The following is a 24,912-nucleotide window of genomic DNA, read 5'->3' on the forward strand; positions in this document are numbered from 1 at the left end:
ATGTCCATGCAGATAACCCCAAGTGTACTCAGGCCACCCAGCTCATTCAGACCTTGACCGGTTTGAAACTTACTCAACATGCCAAGCCCTCTACACAATGGGCTGGACACGTGTTAGATTTGATCTTTTTGAATATTGCTAGTTTTCAGATTAGCTCCCCAGAGCATTTTGCAGGGTGGTATCATGTTTGTGTTCCTTTTACATTTTATGCAGTGTGCCACCAGAATGGGATGCCTGCCCCCATCCCCTTGAGATAAAAGGAAGATAGCAGAACATCTCAGTAGAGTCTTTTGCATGTTATCTCAGGTCCTCAGCTCCTGCTCTCTAAAGACCAGCAGACTCTGTTACTCTGTTTCCTCAATGGGTCACTAATTCCTTGGACCTTTTAGTACCTCTGAAAGTATGTAGCGAAACGATCCAACCCTTTTGCCCCTAGTTCTCTCCTGCCCTAAGAGCAGAGAAAACTAGAGCTACATTGGAGACAACGTTATTTCTCCTCTCAGTCACAAGGCGTAATTTTTCGAGTTTTGCACTATCTCTGAAGAGGACTCATTAAGTGAGCTGAAGGAATCTAAGTTGGCTTCCCCAGAAGACTCATGCCTCCTCATGTTTATAGAATGGTGGTTCAGCTCAGTAATCCATGCCTCAATAAAATTTCCAATTCTTCTTTGAATTCTGGTGTATTTCCTTCCTCTTGGAAACAGGAGTGCCTTAAGCAATTGTACACCTATCTTACTTCTACCTGCTAAAACGTTGAAGATATTGGTGACTCCGCAGTTATCTGCCTTTGTAAAGGCAAATTGCCTTTTCCATGACTCTCAAAAGGGCTTTCAAGCAGGCTACAGCACTAAAATGGCTCTTCTGAAAGTGGCTGAGTTTGTAAGGGAGAGTCTTGATAAAGCAGATGACACAGAACTTCTATTCTCTTTTTAGGAATGCTTGGAGGTAGTTTTACAAAACTTTAAGGAGTGGTTCAAAACAGTTGCTTCTTTGATAGAGTCAAAATGTCTTAAATTAAATTCTGAGAAAACATAAGGCCCCCCTCCCCCATTGAACGTCTGGTAAAAATGAAAAAGTGGGTATTGAGGTCTGGGGAAACTTTACCTCCATTGGTCAGGGAGTGCCACGGTACACTCACAGCCACTAGCTAATTCCAGGCATAAATGTGGTAGCCAAAGGTACCATCCTCAGAACACTTTTTGGATCCCAGTAAGAACAGAAGAGAACCTAACTTGCTATCTGTGATTAGAGAAGTCATGAAGGACTGGACACATTTGTTCTTGTAGCCAGGACGGAGAAGTGGACTCCAAGGGTAAGTTAGCTAACCTGTGTGGCTACAGGGACAAAACAAGCTGCAATAGGTATTTTCCCTGAAGTGCCCAGCTGACCAGTTGCAACTGGATATGGGCTGAACTTAGCACTTGACCTCTGTCTGGCACCATGAGAGTCTTGAAGTGCTTCCCCTGAGGGCCTTAGAAGGGGACTCCTATGGCTCTTTGGGTACCAGAAGAAAGCATAGAAACTTTGAAGAACTTTTCCTCCAGAGCTTCAGGGGGCTTGCTGGAAAAAGTATCTGAGTGGCAGTTCCACACCTTTCAACTGAATTTCAGTGGCATCGCAGTCAAGGCTTCCGGCACCTCTGAAAGAAAATGGCAAAGTCCTAGTTATGTGTTTTCAGCAAGAACTTTCAAAAGCTCTATAGCTACAGCAGGACCAATCTGACTTTGATTCCACTGCAGCAGCTACATTTTCAACAGCGTTGGCGTACTCAAGAATGATCTTTCTTCTCAAAAAGTGACACAGTGACTTTCTGTAATGAGACTCAGGAACGTTTTGCTTCTCGACTTTCACTGACACTAATCTATTTGTTGTATCTGACCAGGACTCTATTACGGTCAGCCTCTTCTGCTGCTTTCAAGGACTTTCATTCTGCTTTGAGCTTTGAGCTTTGAGCTTTGAGCTTTTTGACACTATTTCTCCTTAAAACTTTAGAAACGTATCTGTCCACTTCCCCTTATTGGAGTTATGTCATTTTGGTGTACTTTTATCTATTACATTTTGCTCCATTGCTCTAATGCAGTTTGGGATCTTTAGTGCTTGGTGTTTTGACCAAGTTAAGCCTGCCTGTGCTATGCCTTAGCTACCAGGGGAAGTTGAATTTGAGGGGACCTTGAGTGTTTACACTGACCAGTGTTGTGTAGGTTCCTTGAAGTGGGCAGTCACCCACCCAAAATAATATTCCAATTTCCTACAAATGCATTGAAAGTGTACTGCAGATTTGCCAACACAGACATCTGCCAAGCAAACAAAGGTTTAATATTTTAAAACACATTTTAACAGAAGATGCAGAAAAACTAGCAAGAATGGGATAAAAGAATTAAATAGAAATGTAGCAGCCAACCTGGCGTCTGCTGGTGCACTATGATGGCTGGATCCTGGAGATGCATGAAGACCACAAGTCCAGCTGCTCCAAACAGCAAGATGAATGAGAACATGCAGGTAAGCCTCATAATTATTCCCCAAGCAATCCAGGTGTATCCAGGGAGAATCAAACAAACACGTCCTCGGAGATCAACAATCCACCAATAGCCTCATCTTCTCGGCTTGCAATCCATTATGACATGACCTGCAAGTGGTAAAATATATATGTAAATATTAATGTCCGCCAGTTCAGACATTTGATGGCCAGGTTATAACAAAATATACAACACTACTGAGCTACATGAAATCAGTACAAAACTTACAATTTAAAACATGTAATGATACATGAAACTGATAAATATCCAAAATGATACTCGCCCATAATATGAACTGCACTAGAGGTGTATAAAAACACAGAAAATTAAAATAAATTATCCAGACGTAAAGTGTGTGACATCAGTCCACTCCAGTACCATTTGGCCCCTACTGGAAGTAAAGTAAATTCACATCTCAAAACCGGTGCAATGACCTGAAGTTTGCAGCCCTTGTTACCCTGGTTGGTCTATTTTTGACTTTGCACATGAGCATGTGTGACAGTTATCCAAAATAAAGGCAAAAACAATGCAAAGAACAAAATCAACAAGACCTTTAATAGATTCTCATGTACAAAAATAAAAGACCCAAGTAAAACTGTTTAAAAGTGAGTTATTGGTTTATTGGGGTGTGAGCCCTGTTTAGACAGCAACCACAATCCTAGTGAGGGTAAGTCAGAAGCAAACCTCAGATTAACCTGCACTCAACCCCCTGGAAGCTTGGCACAGAGCAGTAAGACTTAGAGGCAATGTGTAAAGTATTTAGAACACCACACAAAAAAAGATCCCACACAAGTTGGTAAAATAGAGTTTAATTTAATTTAATAGGAAAAACAAAACTAAAATAACGAAAACCTAATAGGCAGAACCAGAGTTATGATTTTTTAAGAATAAACTATAAATTAGTGCCTAAAAGTAGAAAGGCCAACCGCGGCTATCTGGTCATGCTGGACCAGGTGAAAGTCAAAAGATCAGGCCAACCCCAACGGAGCAGGGGTCAGATTCAGTTCCAGATTAGTTCTGCCGAAGTTTCAACTGCTCAAGTTTTGTGCTAAGAGTCCTGTTCGTGTGGGAGAGGGTCATAAGGAGCAAGGAAAACAATGCCAGCTGTGGTCAGCATGACACTTAGAGAAGGCCAGGCATCGTGGCCAGGCTGGTGCTTCGCGTTGGTGATTCTCCATCTGCAATTGATGCCATACTGTGCAAAGAGACTGACTGGTGGCGGCTTGTGCTGAATTTCAGTGCACACAACCAAAAGCATGATTTCAAGAGCCCATGAGCCACCCGAAGAGACTACGACCTGACAGGCAAAAATTGGGGGTCAGATACTCACTACAGCTGGACTCAGGAGCTAATTCGGAGCCTGTTTTGTCCCCTAGACTCATATCAGAAGTCCAGAAGACTAGCCCTTTGAGTCACTTTGGTTCCTGAGTTCAAGATGAAGTTGCAGTTTCAATTCTTCTTCCCCAGGTAAGAAGGCAGCAAGGCAGGAGGTGATGACAGCAAGGAAGCAGTTCAGCAGAGTGGCCGTCCTTGTAGTAACACAGCAGTCCTTCTTCCTGGCAGAGTATCCATAGGTCCAGAAGTGTACTGAAATGGTGGTGTCGGAGTTCCATTTTTCATTCATAATACCTTTTCCTATTTGGAAATTACACTTATAAAATGGAATAAGGTAATTCAAATGTTTTCCAATGGAGAGGTTGGCCTTGCAGTAGTGAAAAATGAATTTAAGGGTTTTTCACTACTGTGACATAAAACTTAATAGTACATGTCATACTTTTTAAACAACACCCTGGCATTGGGGCTGGACAGGGGCATATTAAGGGTGACTTACGAATTAGAAAGGAAGGTTTGGGTCTGACAAAAGGTTTGTTTTGCCAGGTTGCCATGGCAGTTTAAAACTGCACACACAGGCTCTGTAATGGTAGTTCTGAGCTATGTTAAAGGTGTACTAGGTGGCACAATCAGCGCTGCAGGACAACTAGTAGCATTTAATTTACAGGCTTTGGGCACATATAGTACCACTTTACTAGGGACTTATAAGTACATTAAATATGCTGATTGGGTATAAACCAGTATTACTATATTTAGATAACGAGCACAAGCACTTTAGCACAGGTTAGGAAAGGTAAAGTGTGCAGAGTCCTAAGGCCAGCAAAATGGAAGTCAGAAAAAACAAGAGGTCTGAACTCAAAAAGTTAGGTTGAAAACCACGTCGAGGATGCCAGGTCTAAGAAAAATCATTAAAAAGAATGGATTTTCCAAGACCTTTATACAACTCCTGAGGGAAGTCATTTAAGATTTCAGATAGCTCACTCAATATCTATCCTGCCAGAGTCATGGATATGGAAACTGGTCATAGTTGCTATATCCTGCTTCCTCAAACTGCCCATGTCTTTTAGGACAACTGTATCTGCTCCAGCCTAATGTATCCAAACCTACACAAATATTATAAAAAGATAACTTTTTAAAGTACACCTTGATCATTTCAAGTTAGCTTTGGTACAACAATGGGTGCAAATCGTACTTGCGCCCATTTTTGAATTGGTAAAAATAGGGCAAATTGCATTTGTTCTTGTTTATACACATGCTGCTACCTCCAGCTTTTCCCTAAGTGTAATAGCAAGCTCAAAACATGCATACTGTTTGTGTGAGAAAGTAGCCTCTGTCTAGCGTGGTTACCCCCATTTTTGGCCTGTTTGTCAGTGTGTTTTTACTCTCACTGGGATCCTGTTAGCTAGGACCCCAGTGCTCATAGTTTGTGGCCTATGTGTGTTGTCAGTATGCTTGACTGTCACTGGAGTTCTGCTAACCAGAACTCCAGTGCTTATGCTCTCTCGGTTTACCAAATTTGTCACTATAGTTTAATTGGCACATTGGTTCCCCCTTATAAGTCCCTAGTATATGGTACCTCGGTACCTAGCGCATTGGTGTTCCAGGAGATACTTATGGGCTGTAGCAGTTCTTTTGCCACCCATAAGGAGCTCATACAAACACTCCTTCAGGACTGCCACTGCAGCCTGAGTGAAAAACTGCACACACTATTTCACACCCATTTTCACTGCACCAGGTAACTTAAAAGTCACATATATGTCTAACCTTCAGTTACTGAAGGCTAGGTGCAAAGTTACTGTGTGTGAGGGCAGCCTTGAACTAGCAAAGGTGCCCCCACGTTGTCCAGGGCCAATTCCCCAGACTTTTGGAGTGCGGGGACACCATTATAAGCGGGCACTACATAAATGTCGATACATATATGTAGCTTCACAATGGTAACTCACAATATGGCCATGTGAGGTGTCTAAGAAAGTGAAATTGAAAACCAAATCCAAATCTTGTATTGGGGGACCAATTCCTTGCACCCTGGTGGCTCCACCATAGACCGCCAGTACTGCCAAACCAGCTCTCTGAGGTTTCCACTGCAGCCCCAGCTGCTGCCACCTCACAAACAGGTTTCTGCCCTCCTGGGGATTGAGCAGCTCAATCCCAGGAAGGCAGAACAATGCATTTCCTTTAGAAGAGGGGTGTTACACCCTCTCCCATTGGAAATAGGTGTTATAGGCATGGGAGATGTATCCTCCCAGAACCTCTGGAAATGATTTGAAGGGAGCAAACTGTGCCCTCCTTGCATAATACAGTCTACACTGGTTCAGGGACCCCCAGTCCCTGCTCTGGCGCGAAACTGGACGAAGGAAAGGGGAGTGACCACTCCCCTGTCCATCACCACCCCAGGGGTGGTGCCCAAAGCTCCTCCAGGGTGTCCCTGGCATTAGCCATCTTGGATTCCAAGGTGTGGGGTCCCTCTGGGAGCATCTGAGTAGCCAGTGCCAGCAGGTGACATCAGAGACCCCTCCTAATAGGTGCATACCTGGGTAGGTAACCAATCCCCCTCTCAGGGATATTTAGGGTCTCTCCTCTGGGTGTTTCCTCAGTTTCAGTTTGCAAAACTCCACCAGGACTCCTCTGCTTCAGCTTCTGACCGTCAGATCAATCGCAGACTGTTCCAGGAACTGCTGTAATTGCAACAAAGTATCCAGGAAGGCTACTGTGGCCTGCAACTCCAGCCAGCAACTGCAACGGTTTTCAGGTTGTGCATGCTCTGAGGACTGCCTGTCTTCACCCTGCAACAGAAGAACCAAAGGAATCTCCCGTGAAGCGACGGGGTCACTTCCCTACTTCAGTAGGCACCTCTCTGCAACAACAACTGTATTCTGGGACTCCTCTCCTGTCAATGAGAGTGATCCCTGGAACACAGGTGGTGGACTGAAGTGACTCTGACTGTCCAAAGGTCTAGCTGTTCAAATTTGGTGGAGGTAGGAGCTTGCTTCCCCATGCCAGACAGTACCCGTGTGCATCGCATCCTCTGCAGCTCCTTGGGCTTCTGTACACTTCTTCCAAAAGTTCTTCATGCACAGCGTAGCCCAGGTCCCCAGCACTCTATCCTGCGATGCACAGCTCTCTGAGTTGTTCTACAGCAGCTTGGGATCCTTCTGTGCAGTGCTGAGATGACTGCACTTTGCAACTCCTTTGTCCCCGTGTCCTGGGACTCCCATGGGTGCTGCCTTCTGAAGGCTCTCAGAAGTGCTGAGAGCCCCCTTTGTATCCTCAGTCTGAGTTGAGACCGCCAAGTCCCTCCTGGGTCTCGGCAGCACCTCTTTGACGCAAAACACGTTCTTGCATAAACCATGTTTTTTTGGCAGAATCCAGTGACGCAAACAGCCTGCATCCAACAACTTGACATGGGACATCTCTTGCACCAAGCAGGAACCCACAGCTATCTTCGTTGGTGCATTTCTGTACTTTTCTTACAACCGGAGAATCCGCTTTTGCACCTTCTTCCAGGTGGGCAGGGGCTCCTGTTCTTCCTGGACTCTTCATCGACTTCTGGACTTGGTCTCCTCTCTCCACAGGTCTTCAGGTCCAGGAATCCATTGTTGGTTGCTTGCAGTCTTGCTTGGTTCTTGCATAATCATGACTTGTAGTGTGTTACTTTACTCCTGTTTTCCAGGGCTTTGGGATGGGGTACTTTACTTACTTTTGGTGTTTTCTTACCAGTGCCCCTCTACACACTACACTTTTTTAAGGGGATTCCGACTTTCGCATTCCACTATTTTAGTATATGGTTTGTGTTGCCCCTAGGCCCACTGCAATCAATTGTGTTTTTCATTGTTTGCACTATTCTATGACTGTTTACTTACCTGTTTTTGTTTACGAGTGTGTATATATGGTGTATAATACTTACCTTCCGAAGGAGTATTGCCTCTAAGATATTTTTGGCCTTGTCTGACTAAAATAAAGTACCTTTACTTTTGGTAACATTGGGTATTGTCCTTTATTGTGTACTGTGTGACTATAGTGGTATTTGAAGAGCATTGCATGTCTCCTAGGTCGGCCTTGGCTGCTCTGATACAGCTACCCCTAGACAGCCTAAGCTGCTAGACACTGCCTACATTTCACTAATAAGGGATAACTGGACCTGGTATAAGGTGTAAGTACCTTAGGTACCCACTCCAAACCAGGCCAGTCTCCTACGCTTTGTACATATTATTCATCATAAATAAAGCCAATTGGAAAATAAGGCACAAATACTTTGTATAAACACACATATAATATGTGCTGGGTGCTTTTGTTCCTAATAATATCGATCAGGGAATCATTAACCAAAAGGGAATTGTGAATAAAACAAAAAAGGTACAAATTTTTCAGTTACCCCAAAATGATTGCATGTAGAAGAAATAAAGTTGAATGTAAAGAAAAATCAGAGGTCTGACCTGAATCAAATAAACAAAACAGCCAAGTAAACAGTGTTGTCTTCCAACTTTAATCTTTGGAAATTAATAACACTGTTTCGACAACACACTATGCGAGGTAAATGTTTCCCATCATCTTAATTTCAGAATCAATACAACTAGCACTTGTAACACACAGTTAGGCATTCAGGTTTAACATACTGGGGGAATTCAGTTCTTTCGTGCAGCACAATGATCGCAGCCCTTGGTGTAAAATGCCTGGACCTCGGTGTTTTTGTAGCAATGGGGGAGGGATCTGTGGTGTCCGGCAGTAAGGCTTTTGGTAACAGCAGGTATTTCATTATATGTATAGGGGCAGTAACGTGGTATCTTAAGAGGTTGCGACTTGGTTACAGCCCAAATTAGGTTTATTGATGCCACTATGGGATGTGGCTATACCTTCAGATGTCAGGTGTAAGTGATGAAGCAGGCATTGAAGATAATGCACATGTGATGGGGGAGCCAGTGTGGGTCTTTAAGCACTCTGGTAACATGATTCATCAGTAGTCCAAGATAAGAAATGGCATACTGAATATGATGCCTTAAAAGAGGTTCTTGTGAAGTGTCACGTAAGTCATTGAACAGAGTTTTGCCACTGTCCAGGTGGCAAAGGACTAGGGGCCAGATGTAGCAAAGGTTTTTCCCCATTCTGTGTCTATGGGAAAAAGTGTTTGTACATATGGCCCTTGGTCTTTCACCATTGTTCTGAAATCAGTTTCTCAAAGGGATGGTTAGTTTTTTCTCAGTATGGATAACTAAAAGAGTGTTGGCATTTTGGATTTCTGGGTGATGTGTTCTGCGAATGTGAATAAATTATTGCATTAGTGATAATTGCACTGTACCTAGACTCACTCACACACCTCCAATGAATGCAGAAGACCTGATGCTCACATTCTCCACACTACCTTCACAATGCATACTGAAAATCATGTCCTACCACTAAAGGCAGAAAATACCTCTCCACCAGAGGGATTCTCTTCTCAAACCCCCAAATCCAGCTGGTGGGGAAGAGCTTCCACAGCAGACTAAGCCATTTTTGTTGTGAGTGTCATTGATCTTGCATGGAGTGCTGACGTCCACACTGAATGTAGTGGGAGCCAATCAATTCATACTTTCACTGAGCTTGGTGCACACCTCAGTTCACCTCCACTCTGAGCACCTCTACTTAGTGAATACCTGCTTGAGGACCACAGATGCAGTGGGGACTGCAAGCAGGGATCTGCCTCCTAGTCAATAGGTTAAAAGGGGGTGGGGAGTGGCCACCAACACTCTTTCTGTACCCTCTGGGGTGAGAAGATTGGGGCATTTACCCCCACTTGGCCCATCCCGGGGGTTAGAAAACACTCTAGACACCAAGGATAGTTCTTTTGAAGAATTTGGAGTGGCAGATTGGGAGATTTACCCCCAATCTGCCCTGCCCACTTGTGGACAGAAAGCACTAAACATCAGGGGCTGTATTACAGAGAGTGCCCTAAGGGTACGAAAGGCATTTGCACCCCATATTGCACCTCCGAGGCACTTTGATTTTATAGCAGGAGCCTCAAAAGCTTGTGTGGCTGCTTCTACAAGGAGCATGCTGGGGTACATCTTGTGCTGGGGCATTCATGAAGGGGTTTTCCCTTATTTACAGGGGCATGGCCCAATGCAAATGAGAGAACACTTTGCTTTTGCAACTCTGCCATATTACATATGCAAATGCAAAAACAGATGATGGACAGAATGCTTAACAATGCAGACATTCACCCCCAGTCGCAAAGATCTGGGTTTAATCCATTGTTTTTTTTGCTCACCACGCCGCCCCAGTTTGGACCCAGCCATATGCAAATCAGTCTTGACCCTGTTCGCCATGGGAAAAGTCCAGTATGAAGTGCCAAGCCAGGTCCTCTCTGGACCAGGAACAAGCATCCTGGAACCAGTTTCAGGGTATCACCCTTCATCAGCCAGGCTAGCTTGAATCCAGTGGTGCAGTGAGCATGGAACCCACGTCTTAGCATACCCTTCCCACTTGAGGCGACAAATGCAAAAAGAACAGATGATAGACGGAATGCTGAACAAGGCAGACATTCACCCCAGTCGCAAAGGTCTTAGTTTAATCCGTAGTTTTTTTGCTCACCACGCCACCGCGGTTTGGACCCAGCCATATGCAAATCAATCTTGACCCTGTTCCTCATGGGAACGGTCCAGGCCGAACTGCCAAGCCAGGTACTACCTGGACTGGAAACAAGCATTCTAGGATCGGTTTCAGGGTATCACCCTTCATCAGCCAGGCTAACTATAATTGTTATAGTGAGGAAATGCTTGCATTCATTATAGCAACACTAGATAACCCAACATAACCCATCATGAAACATTTACTATCTATAACAAATTTCAACTTAATCCCCACTTGTTTCTGAATAGAGCCTATAGAAATGTGGCCTACTTTTGGGGAGTTATTGCACTGTAACAAAAGAAAAACATTGATTAGTGTAGGTGAAAGATCTCTAATGGATGAGTTCAGTGAGTGCCACAGCAAAGCAGAACTACCTAAAAATGAATAAACATACAAATGGCATGCATATGATGTTAAAATAAATGATTAGACAGTTTGATGAGCAATTTATTTTGCAGCTGATGTCGGAAAAAGACATATGACTGCAGGTAGAAGTATTTTTACCTGGTGGCTAGGAAGAAATGGAGTGCAGAAACAATAGGCGAGGGCTGCTAGAAATATACCTATGCTGGTTATCAGCAAATTCCTGTAATGTGTAGGGATAGGTCTTCATTGTAGAAGGGTATAAGCAGATTCCAGGGGAGTGCCGTCTATGTTTTTTCCTTCTCGAACATTTAAGCCTAGTCAGGTGATGTACTGGCGTTGTTTGTCTAGGTTTGCTAATTTTCTGGCCAAGTAAGTCAGTGTATTATTCCGGTTATACTTATAGTAGGTGCAACTGGTCTTGTACTACGAGGAAGCTAATGCGATTCCTTATACATTGGGGTAATGTGGTTGAATTTAAACCTTTGATGAGATGTGCTATGGACTTTCAGATGCCCCTGACGGATGCCCAAGTGGTGTTGGTTTGGCCCCTAAGCTTAGTGTTGCTTTCATGCAGGTTTGAGAGAAAAAGGGCTTGCACCATCATTCTGAAATATGAATGAAAGGTTAATGTATTTTTGCCATGTAAGCCTATGGCTTATTGTGGTAGGACATGGTAACACCTAGAGGTAGGTGAATGGCTGAAAGATCGATCTAGTTCAAGCCTGAAGCCTAGCTCCTTGGAACCTCAAGCTCATAATGAGCCGTACTTTCATGTGTTTTCTGCTTGCCATCCTTGCTCTATACCCTCATGAACAAAGAGGTACAAAGTATCAACATTGAAAGTTAAAAGGAGAGACAAACGAATACCCAATTACTGAACGATTTATGCGCAGCGGAATCAGAAAACCTGGCTTTCATGCCTAACCAACTTGTGTGATCGTGAGCAAATATTATTTTATATTTTATTTTACAGATTGTCCTTTTTCCTTCACTATTACATATGATAGAACCTTCAAATATGCAAGTTTAGAATACTAGCTGTACAAAAACGTATTATGTTTGATTAAACAATCTATAATATTTCCCTAGCTATAAAAATCTGGACCATATACAGGGATCAAATGACAACTGTCTTGCCTCTTAGTTCACTAATGGCATTGTTGCTAGGAAGGGGAAGGAATGGTTCTAAGTTCATGTTTAAAAATGTCAGCACTTTTAAGAAGTACAATTTAATTCTAAGATGTGGCGTATTCAACATGTTAAAAATATATATGTTGTTGAATCTCGAAGAGACTATCATGTTTTACATGAGATTTGTTTTATGATTTACATGACAAACATTTGCAGGGCTTGACACGTGCACAGGTTAGAAGAGCCAAGCCAGCCCCTTTGCTCGGCTCTGGATCGGCTGGGACTGTTAATTAGTTGGCTCGTCCACCTTGAAGAACATAATTTGCACATACTTTCAGTAAATTGGTACTTGAAGGTCACTTCTGGATAGCAGAAATATTAACCCATTACACCTGTTACAGTGCTCAAGTGATTGTCACCAGATTTTGGGAGGCAGAAGTCTGCATTGCTTGGCAAATGAAGCTTGTGGGTGCTACTTCAACCAGGGAAGGTAGCGGCCTCCCGCAAGTGAGAGCATATGTAGATAGTCAATTTTTTGAGAGGCTAACATAATAATATAGCTATGCTATATACATCCACTTTATAATGCAGGCTTCAATATATGCCCACCTCAAAATAACCCTCTGGTTAATTTGTAACTCCATTTACAGTGCGATCCAAGTTATTCAACTTCTTTCACGTGTGGGGCACCAATTTAGAGTGATAGGAGCCCTGAAGTTTCAGCTTCTTCTTCAGATTCTAAGCTAAGAAGATCCAACATTTGCAAAACCACAACAATTTAAAAGGATTATGTTGAGAGAGGATCGATCAAGTAGATTTATAATGTGTACATACCATAGTCTGGAGGTGACAAAGTTTCACCTCAACTCGTCTGTGCGATGTATGCTCAAGGTGCAATGCAGCACTCCAAACAAAACGATAAAAAGTTATGAAATTCTTTCAGCACGGCTACATTAGTGTCATGACTTATTTAGTTAATAAAGCAGAATGAATCACATTTGAACCATCCGGTTAGTATAGTATGAAGGCAACAAAGGAAAAACACATTAGTATCTAATTTAAAATCAGTCACAAGCTCGAGAGAGAAGAAAAGGTTGGTTCTACTGTTCTGGTGACTTATGATGTCAATTAGCGACAGCCAGAACAACAGTGTGGAAGTTGCTCAGAAAAACAGGCATCACACATTCATAGCAGTACAGGACCATCTACGTGGGGAACCCAAAGGTCCTTTCTGATCTGCTAGACCCAGAGGTAGTGGGTCTCCTTTCGCTCTAAAACATATTAGCAAATAGAAGGAAAAAAACAATATTGTCCAAAAAGAAAGAAACATTTTGCACTGGGTAGCTGATAAAGAAAAAAAATACAGTATACAAAAATGTGATGGATGGAATGCTTGAGTTAATCTTAGCCACAGATAATTACTCAGGCCGCATACCAATCCATTGTTATTTTTCACATCATCCTCCATTCACTGTGCCACTGGAACCAAGCTAAATCTGGCTGTAGAGCTCTAACTATGGGTGAAACCTGTCCTACGTTGTATGTGTTTCAGTTCAGAAACGACATGGCCTGGCAGTTCTGGCTGGACTGTTCCCATGAGGAGCAGGGTCAAGACTGATTTGCATATGGGTGGGTCCAAGCTGAGGTGGCATGGTGGGCAAAAGAAAAAGGTGGACTGGGATGCTGCTTGAGGAATTTCCAGTGGCGGAGATTAATTCAATCATTCTATCCATCACCTTGTTGTTGTTAGTGCACCGGACCTTAATAAGTAAACTTACAAGGGGACGCGAATAGGTTGATGAACCTTTTGACTCGTTTAAATTGTTCCCACCATAGCTCCAGTATATGAACAAATAATCAATTCACAATAATCAACAATCATTAGCAATCAATAAATCAATAGAGTCTGTAAATGTCACTCTCCATGACCTATCAGCCATGAATAACCACATCTTCAGTAAAAGTTTAGTAAGTTTATTTCCCTTATAATAACAATGCTAAAGTCATGTAGATTAATCTCAGAATCAAATGGAACACATATAAGAACAATACTGGGTGACCATAGCAGCAGAAGAAATGCAGTCTAATCAAAGCTTGGATTACAACGCATTCTAAAGTTACGGTGCAGATCAATAGCAGAATCAGCCGCAATAAAGATATATGATACATAGAACTCAGCAAGTTAACTCGTCAATCGTTAGTCCTTGTATTTGTCAGTTAGGTTTGAGTGCCCTTGACTGACATCAGATTAGCATCAGCATGTTAGGCTTCATGCAAAACAATTTAGAACACAATTTTAGGAAAAACATCTAGCTATGGTTCTCATCAAAACAGCGCAGTTGGTACCTAGAAAGAAAAGGCAAAAAATGTATAACAGTCACATTGTCATATCTACCTATCCTCAGAATGGGTCAGCAAGCAGAATCAGTCTTCGTCCCCAGGTCATCAATCTATCAGCAAAACATCAGGCTCTCAGTCAGAGAGTATGAGACCCAATGACAGAATTTTGAATATCTTCTAAATTCTCTTCTTCATTCAAAATCACAGTAATTCTCTCTCTAGTCTCGAATTCTCAAATCTTTTCCCTCTGTCGCGTTGTTATATCAAAGTCACCTAAACTATCCCCTAATTCCCCATTGGTCAGTCAATTGTACGTTTATACTCTACCCAATAATATTTCTATAACAAATCTATGAATTCTAATATGTCGCTCTTCACACGAAATTGATTGGTCCACTTTGCAATGTCCTCATCATCCGGCTCGTCAGGTAACAATTTTGTTTCTTCTTCATCTCCAGTCAGTGTCTTCATTGTTCGCATCCTGGGAAAGTACATCTCACACACATTACACACAATTTATTACATTGCGAGAAACATCATCTCCTATTCGTTGGTTTTCACAGAAAGCTCCGGTTAAGAACTTTTAACAAGACAATGGACAGTTCACAGTTTGGTTCACTCTTATTAACCGCTAAGAAATACAGCTTCTGCATGATGCTGGGCAAAACTAGGCCAAGACACTCGCTAAGTTAAGGCCTAAAATTAATAAAGCTAAAGCATACTTCATAACCCATAATATGACATATTATTATATTAATCTAATACATTTTAAATATTTCATAATTATTAATCATTAATTAGTACAGTTCGTGAACACTGGTGACCGTTCTCCAATGTCACATTTTCAAATGGGTGCATTATTTTTCCACGTTATTTTTTTTCATTATTCAAAATACATAAACACTCATTAATAATTTCTAGTTAAGACGCCTGCTCGAACAATCTCTTCTCTGATGACTAAATGTCATCACACCAATTACCACCCAAAATTTTATAATTCAATTTCTTAAACAATTTGACTTCTCCTTGAATTTTCCTTATAAATTATTTCCCTTTTCTTTTCTTCCCTCCTCTGATTATTCTTAGACTTTTTCAATTTAAACCTTTTAAATAATTTACATAATCCCCATATCCCTAATAGGCAAACCGCAACAATTAAAATTCCCTGTAATATTTTCAATAGTACCCCATTTCAAATGTTGCTGAGCCAGTTTCCCACTGAAGCAAACCCTTTGCCAACTTTTCCCCCCGCAACACCTTGTTCTTTTAATTCTTTCAAATCACTACTTGCATTAGTCAGATTAGTAAATAGGTCTTTTATCTCTTTACTAATTGTCTAGAATATATGAGCAACAATGTCTAGAGTTAATCTTTTTACAGACTCCCCCATCCTTCGCTAAAAGAATGTCTAAAGCAAGACGATTTTGAAGAGTCATAGCTCTATGCGCAGCTACTTCAGTATCTATCAGGAGTATAGCTCCTGAAAAATTTGTCAGCATATTAACCCCAATAGTAGACAACTTTCTAATCTTAATCGAATTCAGGATGACTACCACTGAAGGAATCACCACACCAAATATATATCCCACTATCGCAAAAGAGGACTCCCTCCTCTGTCTCTTATGATGTAATTCAGTCACTTTCAAAACTTTTTCAAATCTTACATCTGGTAAATCTTTGGGAAAACTAGCCCCAACTAACATGTCCCATACCATCCCCTCGGAAGACGGTGGTAATAAGCATTAAGTCCACAAATATAATGTATACGTGGAATCGCAGGGTCCTGCCCATTCAACATAAACGTCCATTTACTCTGAAACAAAAACATATGTCTGCTTTCACTCGTACCCACAATTAAAGTGTCAGTGCGGGATTTAGGCCTATATATATAAAGCTTCCCTACGTGTAGTGCATATAAAGCTAATTTCCCTTGCGTTTTAATTCCAGTATAAGCATAATCATTCTTGTAAGTCTTTTTCTATGAGCCTTTCTTTAATTTCTCTTTTAGCGCCTTTCTCCTGTCATCTGTATGATCTAAGAAGCTCTTCTCTAAAGGTGTAAGCAAGCATGTTAGGTTGTTCTTGTGCACATATGTTGTACCAAACGTCAAAGTAGGTTCAAAGAATCCTCTAACTAACACTATGTCATTATCCTTATGTACTCTACTCAAATACCTAATGATAGGAACAAACAAAAACACAAGATCATGGTTAGAATAAAAATACTGAATATACTCCTGGTTATAAAGCCTTGTTAGTAGCAGACTACAGCTTATTCCATATGTTAACAATAAGTTATGATAGGTAACTCCTTCCTCGACTGACAAAGGAATCTGCGTACACACAAGACAATCCTTTGCATCCATTGTCTCAACATACTCACTCAATAAGTGATAGAAAACATTAGAAGAAAGTTCTCCTTGCACATTAGTATTATCATGCAAATTATTCTCATCTAACTTAAACCTCTCTAAAGCTGTTAGTGCAGTAGTAGTCTCAAAAGCAGAAGTATGGTTGGCTCCTCTCGCTTCAAGAACAGACATACCCACATCAATACCATAAACAATCTCCCAAAAATAATTGCCAAACCTATGCTCATATTTACAGTGCCTAGCATCTGTAACCTTTTTATCTACATCAGCAATGATCTGTAAAGGATCAGAAAGCAGAAGTAAGTTTAGGAAAACCCACAGCAAAAAAATCTAAACTCAAAAATGATCAACTCTAACAGCAGTTCGGTCTCGCTTCAGGAACCCTTTTTCATTGTCAAAATCAGTTAGCAGCTCATCAAAATCAGGTTTCAAAAGTCAAATCAGGTTATCAATGTCTTTTTCTGGTTACTTTCAACAGTCTCGTTCTCAAAAATAATTCTCAAATTGTTTCAATAGTTCAGTTCCTCAATCTTCTTCACATCACCTCAAAATATTTACTTGGAACTTCTCTATCAAAACAAAAACACAAACTCTTGTTGCCATTCGTTTGTAGTTGCATTTGCCTACTCAGGACCTGCGTATCTTTGACTTGCTCTTCTCTTTCTTTTCAACTTTCGATCTCCATTCAGCTCTCCTTCACTTAGTTCCTCTTTTCTCGTAGTATCTACTTCTTTCACTATGGTTGGTTTGACAACCACCTCCTTCCTTTTCTCCACTTGCGATTTCGGCTACTTATCTCCTTTCAGGAAAACTTCTGTCAGTATTCTCTTCAATATTGAACTCGAACCCTTGTCTTTCTCTGTGGTGTTTTCTCTTGACGGACCTGCAACCGGTTCAGGAGGAGTCAGTTCACCTTGACTTTGATCCACCTCAACTCCTTCCCCTTCTGGGTCTGGCAATTGCTCTGTTTGCCTTTGAGAACCGTTAGCTCCTTGGAGAACCTTCTCTTGACTAGGTTCTCCTGTTGCTTCAGCCAAGATAGTTTCTCCGATACTCTCTTGGAGGTCTCCACCATCGTCTCTCACAGGAGTAACTGAACCGCACTCAACGAGCTCAGTTCCGGTCTCAGGTCCTCTTTGTTCTCCTTCCAGCTTTGAGATTTGTCTCACAGTTGTTGGTACTCTCAACAACACTTCTTCATGATCCAATGGGCATGCCACTTTCTTTGTGTGACTCGTGTTTGAATCCAGTTCGGGATCCTAGCACACTTCACAGCTGTCATAGTTGTCAGGACCACCAGGTGTGGTCCCTTCCAACGAGGCTCCAAACACGTCTTTCTCACGTGATTTCGGACAACAACCCAGTCTCTAGCTCTCAGGTTGTGCTCTGGGTCATGGATCAGTGGCAGTGTGGTGGCCTCCACCTGCTAAAAAAGAGTGGACTACATCAGCCAGACCCATGCAGTAATCCAACACCATATCATCTGTTGACAAGTGCATTGGCTGGTACTGCTGGCAATCTCATTGCTCTCCCCATGAGGATCTCATGAGGCGACAGTCCTGTCTTCCTATCGGGTGTACTTCTCATTGACATCAATACCAAAGGCAATGCACTGGGCCATTACAAATTTGTAGCTGCACATTTTTGCAATTCTTGACTTCAAAGTACCATTCAACTGCTCCACTAGTCCTGATGCTTCGGGCAGTAACTACAATGCAACTTCTGCTAATGTTCAATGCTGTATACAGTAGTTTAATCACTTCATTGTTAAAGTGACTTCCCCTATCTGACTCTAAAGAGATTGGAAACCCGAAGCGCGGAATCAGTTCCCTAAGCAGCAGTTTTGCTACTGTGAGACTATAATTTCTTCATGTAGGGTATGCTTCTATCCAGTGACTAAAGATACAATCACCAACACATATTTCAATCCTCCACACACAGACATTGCTATAAAATCCATCTGCATTCTGCTGAATGGACCTCCTGCCCTTCCAATAGGCTCAAATTGACACAAAGATGGCAAACTGCTTCAGCGGCTTGTCTAAACTTAGGGTTGAACCAATACATTTTGAACAGATGAACCATGGCATCCCTTCCAATGTGTGCCTGACCATGATAGTACCTTGCCATTTGAGACAACAGGCTGTTTGGCAAAACCATTTGACCCTCCTCAGAAACCCACAATTCATCTTGTCTTTGAAAACATTTCATTTTACTTCATGAACGTTTCTCTTCTTTGTCAACATTACTCTGCAAGGAATTTAATTCTTCCAAAGTGTCAATCACTTTCAATGCATAGCTTGTACATGTGGTGTCTTCTTCAGGTAACAATTCCCACTTGTCCTTGAATGATATACAGTTCAATGTGCAAAACTTTGTGACTTGATCTGCATATCCATTTCCCAGTGACACGTAGTCCTGCGACTTTAAATGTGCACTGCATTTTACCACTGCAATTTCTTCAGGTAATTGAATTACATATAACAACTACTTTATTCTCTCACCATTTCTCACTGGTGATCCAGAAGAGGACAGAAAACCTCTCTGTGACCACAATTGACCAAAATCATGAACTATTCAGAATCCATAATTGCTATCCGTGTAGATAGTGACTCTAAATCGAGCAGAAACATCGCACACCCTTGTAAGAGCGACCAAATCCGCTACCTAAGCAGAATACACTCCTCGAAGCCAGGAAGCTTCCAAGGTACCCGTAATTGTGCACACGGTATATCCTGCTCTCAGTATCCGTGTGCTGTCTCAGACAAGAACCATCAACAAAAATAATTTGATCATTTTCTTCCAATAGGGTATCTCTAATGTCAGGTCTCGGTTTTGTGCACAGCTCAGTTACTTCAAGACAATCATGTTCAACATCTTCCTCTTTTTAAATTTCAGTATTTTCACTTGGAAGTAAAGTTGCCGGGTTCAACACTATACATCTTTTCAATGTCATGTTTGCTGCTCCCAAAATACTCATCTCATACCTAGTTAACCTAGCACGAGTCAAGTATTGGGTTTTTGTCCTTGTCAGTAAAATCTCAATCGAGTGAGGGACCATTACAGCCAGGGGATATCCTATTACCACGCCTTCACACCGTGAAAGACTCTGACCAACTGCTGCAACTGCACGCAAACAACCTGGTAAGGCTGCTGCAACTGGGTCCAAAGTAGCTGAAAAATATGCTACTGGGCGATGAGCACCTCCATGGACCTGAGTCAAGACAGACAATGAACATGCATTCCGCTCATGACAAAACAATGTGAAAGGCTTTGTTAAGTCAGGCATACCCAACAGTGGAGTTCTGCACAAACTCTCTCTCAACTCAGTGAATGCTCTCATTTCATCCTGATCTAGCACTATGGGATCTGTAACATTGTTGTGGGTCAACTTCTGCACTGGTCTTGAAATTTCTGAAAAATGTGGGATCCATTGGTGACAAAAACCCACCATTCCCAGAAACATCCTGACATCTGTGTGTTCGGGGGACTTATCTGCAGTAACATCGTAATCCTTTCACTGGATATCTTCCTCAACCCTTTCTCAATCTGGTGACCCAAATACTTCACTACCTTCTGACAGTACTGCAATTTCAGTGGAGACACCTTATGACCATATTTTCCCGAATGATTTAACAGGGCAATTGAGTCATACTTACACTCGTCCTTTGTCTTGGACGCAATCAATAAGTCATCAATGTACTGCACCAAAGTCGATTGGATAAGCAATTCTAATGACTCCATATTCTTTTTCAACATCTGGTTGAACAAGGAAGGTGACTCTGTGTACCCCTGAGAAAGTCTACACCAGCAATAGACTCAATCCAGGAATTTGAAACAAAAGAGAAATTGGCTATCCTCATTAAGGGGCACAGAAAAGAACGCTTGTGACAAATCAACAAATGTAAACCACTCTGCATCACATGGAATTTGGAACATTATCACAGCTGGATTGGGCACTATGGGACAGCACTTGACCACAATCTCATTTATTTTTCTAAAATCCTGAACAATTCGAACCTTCCCACAGGGCTTATTCAAACCCATTATTGGTGAATTACATGGACTGCTCAATACCTCTTTCAGAACTCCCTGTTTCACAAAATCTGCAATTATCTGAGCCACTTTCATCAGGACATCTTGTGTCATGTTGTACTGTGGAAGCTGCAGAAACACTACATTCCGTTTTAAAGTAACCTTGAACGGCTCCACTCCTTGGATCAGACATACTTCCTTTCCTGTCAAATCCCACAAATCCTCTTGTACTGTTCCCTGAAAATCAGAATGAAGCTCTTTCAATGTGAACATCAGGAAAAAGTCCATCCAGGGGGACTCCTCATTTGTAGTTTCACACTCAGTTTCTGGTGCTTGGTCTTCCTCATCATCACTATTTGTCTTGATCTCAATTCCATCATTTGAGCAAGTAATCAAACACTTTGTCTTACACAGCAAGTTCCTTCCCAGTAGGGATACTGGACTCGAATCGCAGGCTACAAATTTATGCAGTCCCTGGAAGTTGCCAATCTCCACTTTCACTAGATCTGTAATGAGGTTTTTCAAATACTAGTTTGCTGCCCCCACAACCTGAACGCTTCTTCTTGAAAGGGGCAAGTTCAGAACTTCTGCACTTCTCACTGTATAGCGTGTAGCTCCCTTGTCCACCAAGAATGAAACTCTGGACCCATAACCTTTCCCCTCACATAGGGTCCTCTCTGATCTACTTCTAAAGAAGATGCAAGCACACATGGCTCCTTATTTGAACTGTCACTCATCCATTCATCATTTATTTCATTCTCACTGTGTAACGGGGATTGGTGCACTGTGTTACTACTTCTGTCTTGTCTCTGACCTGTGACCTGTTGAGAAATCATCTGTTGCTGCTCCATCGGGGCTTGGGGTATCAGCATTTGCTGTCTAGGTACCATGGGAACCTGCTGCTGTATCTGCTGCAATTGTGACACTTGTGCATGGGGCATTTGCACCTGTTGCATAGGCTGGAAATTCTGCACTTGATTTACGTTATTCTTGAAATTTGCATTGGAACCCCTTATTCTCTGTCCTCTCACATTTTGAAATGAATTGATGACATTACCTTGCTGAGCAACACCCTCCTGTACCATCATTGGACACTCCCACTTCCAATGTCCCACGGCTCGGCAAATGTGACACAGCACTAGTTTCTTCATCCCCTGCACATCATTCTGAACCACTACAGTATTCAAATCCATACCACGATTCAACTGCCTCCACAACCCATCCCTCTCATCTGAGGCTAAAACATGACATTTCCCTGCTGTTGCGGCATCTGCAATTGTCTGCCAATCAATTTTCTTGGGCGAAATCCTTGTTTTCAGAAACTCACTCACCTTATAGTAATATTTCATTACCTCAGGAGAAGGTGTGCCTGTATTTTTACCTCACTCCAGTTCACTTGTTGGCCAGTCTACAGTCCTCTTACACTCAATCCATAAGTCAGCTGGAACCACTATCTTCAGTAATGTGTTCAAGTCTTCCCACAAACACTTTGCAAGTTTCACGGACCTGTCTGTCTACTGATACCACTCTACTAGCTTCTCCCTCAATTTTGGATAATCATTCATAAGAGACAGAATGTCACTCCTACTCGAAGGGACATGAACAAAATTTCCTCCTGGAATTTCCATCATTGGCAAAACCTTCACCGGATCGTTGTCCTGCTGTACATTCTCATTCACTTCTAGAGAATCTCTTTTCCTCTTGTCTCTTCTTTACCCATCTGCCTTCCCACTTCTCTGAAGCTCCCCAAACCTGAGTACTCTATAATAGTTCTTTAAGGTGCGCCTTCCTTCCGGCTGACCTCATGTGTTCAAAATCCTTTGCCTCAAAATCTAATCTGTAACTTCTCTTCAAATGTTTCGTTTTCTCAATTTCTATGCCATGTTTTTCTGCCAAATCTGCTAATCTCTGATGTACCTTGCCCACCTCTCCTGTAATCCTTGGGCATAAGTATCTCAACTCTACTTCTATGTAGGACTCTAATATATTCACCCCCATTGTTCCCTTAACTAGTTCACCTGCTTCCATGCTTAATGTGACACAATTCATTTGCTCCTCGCCTTTGGAAGCATTCTGTGGGGTATTCAGCTTGTCTAACCATTCAGTCAACTGCTGAGCTGTCAGTCCCTGTAATGAAATCTTACTCGCTTCCTCCGGTGGCACCTGCTGTATCACTGAACTCTGTCTGCAATGTCAATAATTTCAAGCTCTGACCTGCATTTGGTCCAGTCACAGCATCTGGTAGTGCAACAAGTGGACTAAGATCTAACAATGATCTCTATCCATCAACATTTTGACCCATGAAAGAGACTACCTGAACTTGTTCACTTGGTCCCCTCCTCATTAAACTCTGAGACATTGCTCCCTGTTCACTCATAAGTGGTTTCTTCTGTGTAACTAATGGTACTGCTGGAGGAACAGTAATCGACAGAGATATTGCATCTGGGGCTGCTCTGGCACATACACCCTGTGGGAGGGTAACTCCCATGTCCTGATTCATTACCTGAGTCAAGTCTGACTGTGTCCCTGTCAATGCGTAAAGCTTGGCATTACCTGTGGCTGCACTTGGGGCAACAAAATCAGAGTCAGCTCAACCTATTTCACTCACTCTATCACTAGAACGCTAGGAACATACCCAACACCACTAGCAGGATGCAGTCATTTCTAGGCTAAGGAGACAAACCATCGGTCTCTCTACAACAACTGTGAACACCTGTCACTCCGTATCAGACATCTACAGCAAGCTCCTAATCAACAATTATTAATAATCAATAAATCCATAATCAATGGAGTCAGTAACTTTCACTTACCATGACCTTTCAGCCATGAATAACCACACCTTTAGAAACAGTTTAGTAAGTTTATTACCCTTATAATAACAATGCTAAAGTCATGTAGATTAATCTCAGAATCAAATGGAACACATATAAGAACAATACTGGTTGACCAAAGCAGCAGAAGAAACGCAGTCTATTCAAAGCTTGGATCACAACGCATTCTAAAGTTACGGTGCAGATCAATAGCAGTATCAGCTGCAATAAAGATATATGATACATTGAACTCAGCAAGTTAACTCGTCAATCATTAATCCCTGTATTTGTCAGTTAAGTTTGAGTGCCCTCGATTAACATCAGATTAGCATCAGCGTGATGGGCTTCATGCAAAACAATTTAGAACACATTTAGGAAAAACATCTAGCTATGGGTCTCATCAAAACAGCGCAGTACCTAGAAAGAAAAGGCATAAAATGCATTACAGTCACATTGTCATAGTTACCTATCCTCGGAATGGGTCAGCAAGCAGAATCAGTCTTCGTCCCCAGGTCATCAATCGATCAGCAAATCATCAGGCTCTCAGTCAGAGAGTATGAGTCCAATAACAGAATCTCAAATCTCTTCTAGTCTCTTCTTCACTCAAAATCGCAGTAATTCTTTCTCTAGTCTCGAATTCTCAAATCTGAAATCTTTTCCTATCAAAGTCACCTAAACTATCCCTTTATTCCCCATTGGTCAGTCAATCGAACATTTATACTCTACCTAATAATATTTCTATACCAAATCTATGAATTCTAATACTTCGCTCTTCACACAAGGTTGATTGGTCCACTTTACGATGTCATCATCATCCGGCTCGTCAGGTAACAATTTTGTTGCCTCTTCATCTCCAGTCAGTGTCTTCATTGTTCACGTCCTGGGAAAGTACATCTCACACACATTACACACACTTTGTTACATTGCCAGAAACATCATCTCCTGTTCGTTGGTTCTCACAGAAAGGTCAGGTTAAGAACTTTTAACAAGACAATGGACAGTTCACAGTTTGGTTCACTCTTATTAACCGCTAAGAAATACAGCTTCTGCATGATGCTGGGCAAAACTAGGCCAAGACACTCGCTAAGTTAAGGCCTACAATTAATAAAGCTAAAGCATACTTCATAACCCTTAATATGACATAATATTACATTATTCTAATACCTTTTCAATATTTCATAACACTGGTGGTCATTCTCCGAGATCTCATTTTCAAATGTGTGCATTATTTTTCTCTGTTATTCATTTTCTACAAAATTCATTATTCAAAATACATAAACACTCATTAATAATTTCTAGTTAAGACACCTACTCTAACATTGTTTTGGCAAGAGAAAAACTGAGCACAGGTAAGCACAGTTGCACCATGATCAGATCTTCTAGCCCCATTTCAGGCTGCACAGATGTC

General features: G+C 41.8%; 1 protein-coding gene across 1 annotated transcript in view; it reads right to left on the minus strand.

The window, feature by feature from the left end:
• The window catches only part of CHST8 (carbohydrate sulfotransferase 8), a 1,378,704-nt gene that overhangs the window by 1,014,030 nt on the left and 339,762 nt on the right, over positions 1-24,912 (minus strand). Inside the window, exon 2 of the mRNA XM_069216491.1 lies at positions 2,402-2,626. Coding sequence (XP_069072592.1) covers positions 2,402-2,510 — 109 coding nt within the window. The 5' untranslated portion in view covers positions 2,511-2,626. The remainder of the gene's footprint in view (positions 1-2,401; positions 2,627-24,912) is intronic.

This window comes from Pleurodeles waltl, chromosome 12, assembly GCF_031143425.1.
Source record: "Pleurodeles waltl isolate 20211129_DDA chromosome 12, aPleWal1.hap1.20221129, whole genome shotgun sequence".
Taxonomy (NCBI): Eukaryota; Metazoa; Chordata; class Amphibia; order Caudata; family Salamandridae; genus Pleurodeles; species Pleurodeles waltl.